Here is a 7,118-nt window from a genome sequence, read left to right as displayed (position 1 = left end):
ATCTAGTGACAAAATACGTCGCGAAACAGCTCGAGCTACTCTTACCGTAGGAATGTTCATTATTACTCTCTCTGTGATCTCTTGAATGATGTTTGTTCCTCAAATCTTTCCTGATAGGAACTTCCTCCGAGAAGCAAGGCTGTTGGGGCTGAGAGCCGTTCTCGTTCTACATCGATAAACCCTGTATGTATCATTTGTATCGGCCCTTGATCCTTTGAGATAACGACAGGGGAGGATTATTTCCATGAATGATTTTGTCCTCATGGACGTAGATAGCTAGGTATGGATACCTAAAACCCATAGCTCCCGAATGGTGCCCCGAAATGAGCGAGACATCTGCTGCGTTGTATAGTAACAGGTAACCTGACGGGAGACACTCGTTCAGGTTTAAGGTATTTAACGTCTGCCTGAACAGGAGGACTTTCGGCACGTGCTATTATCGTGCGAAGTCATCTCCGCAGAAGTCGACTTGGTCTCTTCCCATGCTCCATTAGTAGACGTAAGTGGCGGAATGCTTAAGCTGAAGGGGCGGCTGAAGACAGCATATTGGGCGGGGGATCCTATAAATCGTTTATATGAAGACACCGGCATGTAGTGGGAAGTCGGGCAAGCTGTACGCTGGGACCAAGGAACACAGAGCTCCGATTCACATGTCTATTTCCTGGAGATATTGCAATCCGATCGAGAAGGCCACTCGATACCTGCTCAGGCACTTGTTTTGATACAATGCCGTGGCTCAGAGGAATACCAACGCGTCGCGTGTCTCGATTACTACGAAATAACGACAACACGACGACTTTTCTCGAAGGTTTCCTCGTGGTGGTTAGAAAGTTGGAAAGACAAAGTGGTCACAATTGTATAATCTCTCATTGATTCCTCTATCGAGGATGCGCCAAATGGCTGACCAAGCGGACTTGATGTCCTCATTCAAGCCGGAATTGCGTGCTTAGGGCATTTTCTGTATTTTCATGTCAAAGTAGCATCATACACTGAGTTCACAAGCAACTATATCCTCAATCTTGCATGCATTTTCCGCGCGTCCAACGTTTTGCCTATGCCTACCATCACTGTTATCACTCATCTATTTGCGTTCTAATTACCTTTCACGTAATTTGATTAGCAGTGGTATGGTCACCATCACCCGTCGACTTGCATCCATTGTAGACCATAAAATACTATTGGGTTAGAGCGGGAGAGCAAAGTCCTTGGTAAATTGAACCCCGCGTTGTCACATTGGGGGAGCGATGCTCAGCGGAGGTTGATAGGCTGGGCCTCTCGATAAAGCTTCCCTCAAGAATTCCAAAAGCCTCCAAAACATCCGGACTTGCTTCAAAAACGCTCGGAGCACTATGCCACGAAGCCACAAATGCCTTGCGCTCTTTTTCGTACTTGTAAGTAAAGTGAAGCTCAGACCCCAGCTCATCGGACATCTCAAGCTGCATTTCTTGCAGTGCAGGCATGTTCCGAGTGGCCCGCCCTACGGCGGCGAAGAGCACGTTCGCGCGCTCGCAGTCTAGAACGAGGCGGTCTACATACGTTGTATGATCCAGCATGTATTTCTTTAAGTGTGGAGGCAGGGTGCAGCGCTCGTCTTCTTTCTCCAAGTGCACTAACCACTCGCCTAGCGCGGAACCATTAGCGCATGTGAATTCTTTGATTAAAAAGTGGCCAGATCCCTTACCCGAGGCTAGGCTCGGCGCGTAGCGGACCTTAAAATGCTTGAGGCGGGGCCAGTACGGTGTCACGGCATCCTCGTTGTCGTCTGGCCAAAATAGCGAGGGCGATATGGCCAGCGAGTCCAGCGAGAGTCGAACCAACTGCGTGGACATATTGCGTATTCCAATGGACAGGATGTCCAACGATGGAGGGTCGCATGCAGGTGACACGATGATGAAGTACTCATCGGGCTCGAAGGTGGCGTGGAACTCTTCGCATGTGGTGGGGATTTTGCAGAGCGTCTCGCCTAAGGCTACGTTGGCGCGATTGAGTTAGTTGTTAGAAAGTCGAATTAGAGGCTTATTAACGGTCTAGGGTCTCGAACCTTTCCGATATCCTATACGAGTGTTGGGGTTGAGCATCTGCCCGTCATCGAAAGCGATGTCACAGTACTCGAGGCCTTCCATAACCGAGAGCATTAGGGTAAACGTACTCGACCAAACCATAGTTTCTCCATTTTGTGGAAAGATGAAGATCCGGACACAATGGAGTGTGGGCAAAGGCTCGCCCACATAGCGTAGGAGAGTAGAGTCGTACTTAAGACACGAAGTTGGCTTTCCACCCAAGATATCGCGGTAGGATTCTTCATCATCAAGAGCAGCATCGGCCTCCTTGAGAACTTGAACATCTTCGTCTTCAAGGTCTTGAAGATACGAAGTGACATTCAGGTCCAATGTGAGATTTCCAAATCCAGCTCTCTCGACGCCTGAGTGACCTTTCTCCATGCGTTGCAGGAACCGGAACAATCTCAGCAGCCCACTTGAGAACGAAGCATCTCTTTCCATCAGCTGTCGCTTGCTCAAATCTCGCCTGCGGAAGCCGCTCTTCGGACATCTACTTTTGAACGAGATACGTTTCACGGCCGAGAGGCGGGCGGGGTTCTGCTGCAAAACCTTCTCGGCGTATTGCATTCTTTCATTGCTGAGGTTGAGAAGCCGGAAGGTTTCGCGCTCGACAACTGCATTCCAGGATTTGCAGATGGTTGCGTACGGAGAAAGCCGCACATCTGGGTATTGACGTTTTGCCTCCAGTTCAGATTGCAAGATTCGTTTGAGATGGGTGACAATGACTGCAATTATATCGTACGGCAGATGTTGCGCAGCCATTTTCGCACTTTGGTGTTCCTTTCTTGAGTTTTTGATTTGTTGTTGGATGTTGACGCAAAATAATGAGAAGCGAGCGCGCCTGCCTTTAATACAGCACCCAACAGTCAAGCGAGGAGCATGGATCTACCGCAATTGGGGGCCGTTAAACTCCATTGGTCAGACAGTCGGACTAAAAGGTCGTCGAAAGCGGCCAGAACTATGGCCAGTGCTTTCTGTGCCGCATTTGATTCAATCTGGCCTGATGATCACCCGTGATTGCTTATGCAAACATCGTCACCCCGCTAATGACGTGGATGATGTGCCACCTTGATGCCGATCGGTCACGTGGCGGCAAATGAGCATCATGCCGGCCCGCTGCATGGCGTCAATTTCTTCCGCTTCAGCGCTGTGGGTGACGGATCAGAGCGGGCATTGCGCTCAAGGAAACACAATCATCTCGGACATGATAAGCTGGATAGAAGGCTTCCATCACTCAGGTGTTCGGGGACTTCGGCGAGACTCGGCAGTCCCTAATCAGCGCTACGAAAAGCCAGCCTCGCCATTTTGGCCCACAGCTCAGCTTGCCACGCGTTGTTGACTCGCTTGTGGAGGTAGCTCCGGCCTCACCAAGCCTTGGCCGGGAAGCTTTGGTTTCGCCTCCACACCGCGATTTGTCTTGCCACAGCCACTTTAACCGCTATCGTATCGAGACAGGAAATGCGTGTTCCAAGACGGCATTTCAATGAAGCCGAGCATTGCTTCAACCACAAGCCTTTCTGCCCAAGTAGCATTCATTTATCAGAGATTGTAGAGGCACAAAGATGGGGAAAAAATGTGGATCGACCTGCTGTGATGGATAGGTTTTGCATTTGCCAGAGCACACTCCGGATGCGCCGCGCCGCCTACGTTGATCTTCTTAAATAGCTTATCCGTAGTCTTACCAGGTCTGATCTTAGTGAAAACCACATGTCGAAAGGAACGCGGATCAATTATCGCTGTATGGAAACGTTTACTGCGTATACGCTTGGAATATGTGCAGGTCCCGATAGAATTTACGCCAGATAACATCTTAAGGATCTTGGCAGTGGTTGCAAGGTGGCTGATCAATCAGGAGATCGAAAGTAAGTCTGGTTAAATACAAATGACATCTTCATAATGAATGCAAAAGGACTACATCATTCTATCGCAAGGCCCAAATCAACCGAGTCACAATGCAACAAATTGTCTGCAGCTTACAAAGACCGACTCTCCAGATGCATCAACCTACGGGTCACTCCGAGTAGGCTGCGGCGGTGTCGCTCTCGGATGATATTTTGCCAACGAAAACAAACTGTGTTTCTGCTGTCCTTGCGGGGGTTTCTTCGGGTCATGATAACCAACGTCGAAGACAGTCGGATTGCCGTCAGTGTAAAAGCTCCGAACGCCGCCTTGCGTGGTTCCACTACCAGGCTTCCAGGCCTGAGTCTGTCCCGGTATGAGTGGGTGGTGAAGCCATTCCGCAGGCCGGCCGGGGCGCACGTTAGAGGGCGGCGTCGACAGCGGCAGATTGTCTGTATGGTTTCCGAAGGGACTAGGATATTTGCGGCCCCTGCCTGCAGGGACCGTGGCTTGTTGCGCCCTCGCGTCTCTTGCATACATCCATGTTTGAGCGTTCGGAACGTCTTTGTCCCATGGCGTTCCGTTGAAGTCATACTTGCGGGATGTTAGAGTTTGAGCAATGATAACGAAATTGGGAGCTATGGATAGGAAGAAGTACATACGTAAGATGAATCCGTGGGTGTACGCTTAGAAGGTTGATAGCCTAGCGGAGCTGGAGCAGAGGATGTTGGGGTCGACCCATTGGTTCCAATGCTTGAAGCCATGACGCGAATAGTAGAGGGGAACGGAGATTTCTTAAGGTTATTCTGCTTTAAAAAGCTACTCTTGAGGAGCTTCGTGGGAGCTCACCCGCTTATATGTTTCCTCTGTGTAGAAATTTGTACCAAGAGGCATACAGGTCATTATGTTGAGTGAGACGCATAGGCTTGCACGTCAAGGGAAAAAATAGAAGCATCCTGTCCGGGTCCCTTGAGGGCGGCTCATACGACCCCTGTTCTTGTGGTATCAAGTATCTCGGTAGCATGCTTGATAGCGGCGCCGTTGATTGCATGCGTGAGCTGTGAAGTGAGTGATCTTCAATGGCTGGGGTGATACGTTCTGCAGGAAACCTTGATTGGAAGAGAGAAGCGCTCATTGTCTTTACTGGAAGGCCGATACACTCGATGTCTCTACCATATCATGAAAGCCATCCGATAAATAGTTCTAGCCGCGCGCGTTGAGATTGTGGAGCAATAATTGTTAAGACTAAATGCGGGAAAGAGGCACAGTGCGGCACAGCAGCCTCGCCAAATCAGCCCGTGTGTTTGGATCCCACAACCAGCATCTTTGCTGCTTGCAACTGCAATAGTTGGCAATTATGAGCCGGTAGCTTGGACAACATAGACTATAATAAATACTTTTGATGCCTTCAATTATTCGAATGGGTGATGGTTGAGTTGTGCTCATAGTTGGACATAGTCGAGGTGGACTGAGCTGTTTCACAGCTGTACCACGCCGCATCGCGTATGTAGCGCAAGCGCGCGGGAACCATGGTCTACACTTTTACGGCAAGAGGTTGTGAAAGACGGACTCGAGCAGCAAGCTTGTAACCTGCACTGTAAGCGCTGGAATGAAAACCAGCCTGCCCCGGCACGAAGGGTGGGGGTGAATGTCCCCACTCAGACCACGAGAGCGGCACGGTTAACAAAGGCAACAAATTTCCATAGCCTATCGGACCAGTAGCCGAAGAAACTATTGATTCAGCTTAAAGCAAAGGATCCGTAGTGGGGTACTTTTCGGACTATATGGAGTACTTTGGCCTACACAGACAACTGTGCCGCTTCGCCCTCGGTTTCAAAGTTATTTTTGTTACGACCGCGCACCCAGCGGCAAGGAAGCTCCCAGCCACATTCAATCGCGCTTGGCCAACCACACAGAAACCAATCAGCACCTGTTGTAATTTCGTCCAGCCCTTCTGTACCACCCCATTACTTATCTGCATCACAGTCATTCCCAAGGACTTAATTCCTCGCTACCCGCTCGGCACTTTTCAAAATCACCAATTGTCCACTATATCGTCCAATCTACTGATCAAAACCACAATGGAAATCGACTTGCAACCTGTGGAAGAGATCGATTTTACCAACTCCGAGAGAGCCATTTTCAACGTCCTCAAGGCCACTCTACAGTACCCTGCCAATCCGCAAACCAAAGGATTGAAACTTGCGGACGACATCGACTTCTTCTGCAAATCAGCAGAAGGAGAGGGTGCTGTCAGTGCAATCCTGTGGGATGTTTGGGGGGTCATCGTTGAGATAGTCTCCCGAATTCCGCCAGGGCATCCATGGCAGACCAGCCTCGTGCAGTCCCTAGATACTCTACGCCGGCGAGACGGATCCGCTTCTGCACAAAACAAGGTGAGATATAAAACCATATGGTAGCAATCTGATTGAGCTGACTCAACTTCAACGAGGAAGTTGCTTGTATGGAAGGACCTCCCGAATCTGTCGGCCTGCATGAGAGAACAATGGAACGGTATTAAATGACAACCCTTCTACTAGCTATCTATCTATCTCTCGCTAACATGCCTTTCAGATCCGACCTATACTGGTGAGGATGTGGGTGAGGAGTTCACCAAGTGGGAAAACTTGAACTCCTTTGTAGCACGACTTACGAAAGCTGGATTCGCACCTTGGCTCAATTTCCCCATCTGGCAGCTCAGGATGACTCTCGAAGAGCCGCCGGTGAAGGGAGCTGCAATGGCTTGCCGCTTGCGTGTGGCGACAGAGTGGGTCATCCACTGCGCAGATGCTATCTTCGAGGAAATCAACTCGAAGGAGGAGCTCGACGAGAGCTTAGCTCGGGCCCTCAGAACAGGCCCGCTCTATGAAGGGAAGCCACCTCTGAGCATCGAGCGGTGGGACTTCTGGAAGAAGCGGTTCTCCGAGACTGATGACGATCTGGGCAATTTGGAGGTTGACATTGCCATATCTGGGCAGATTTCAGATGCTTTGAGGAGTATGGATGCTGTGGGCAAGTAAGTGAGGTGTGCGAATGACCAATAAAGCTTGATGTCTGTGTCAGTTTGATTGTTTCTCGTTATCGCATCTTCGCTTTCTATAAATTCGGTATTGATGTGAGCGTGTGCGGAAGTAACCGAAAAGGGACTTGTACACATCTTGAGGCCTCGTACCGAAGCGTTCGTATGTTGGGGATACCTACAGATTGGCCCGTCTTGGC

General features: G+C 49.9%; 2 protein-coding genes across 2 annotated transcripts; one reads left to right on the top strand and one right to left on the bottom strand.

Annotated features, from left to right (window-relative positions):
* Positions 1–1,175: 1,175 nt before the first annotated feature.
* Positions 1,176–2,822, bottom strand: LTHEOB_4558 (uncharacterized protein; the record flags this gene model as incomplete). Its single annotated transcript, XM_035513605.1, has 3 exons — positions 1,176–1,621; positions 1,682–1,969; positions 2,042–2,822. 3 exons carry the CDS (start codon positions 2,820–2,822, stop codon positions 1,176–1,178), a joined length of 1,515 nt encoding a protein of 504 aa, XP_035374607.1.
* Positions 2,823–5,980: 3,158 nt separating this feature from the next.
* On the top strand, positions 5,981–6,919 carry LTHEOB_4557 (uncharacterized protein; the record flags this gene model as incomplete). The annotated part of the gene is made up of 3 exons (XM_035513604.1): positions 5,981–6,295; positions 6,371–6,413; positions 6,474–6,919. The coding sequence occupies 3 exons, from the start codon at positions 5,981–5,983 to the stop codon at positions 6,917–6,919; spliced, it is 804 nt and encodes a 267-aa protein (XP_035374606.1).
* Between the last annotated feature and the right edge of the window lie 199 nt (positions 6,920–7,118).

The sequence above is a fragment of the Lasiodiplodia theobromae genome (genome assembly GCF_012971845.1).
Source record: "Lasiodiplodia theobromae strain AM2As chromosome Unknown scaffold_12, whole genome shotgun sequence".
Classification (NCBI taxonomy): Eukaryota; Fungi; Ascomycota; class Dothideomycetes; order Botryosphaeriales; family Botryosphaeriaceae; genus Lasiodiplodia; species Lasiodiplodia theobromae.
This window is presented reverse-complemented; position numbering and strand designations above follow the sequence as displayed.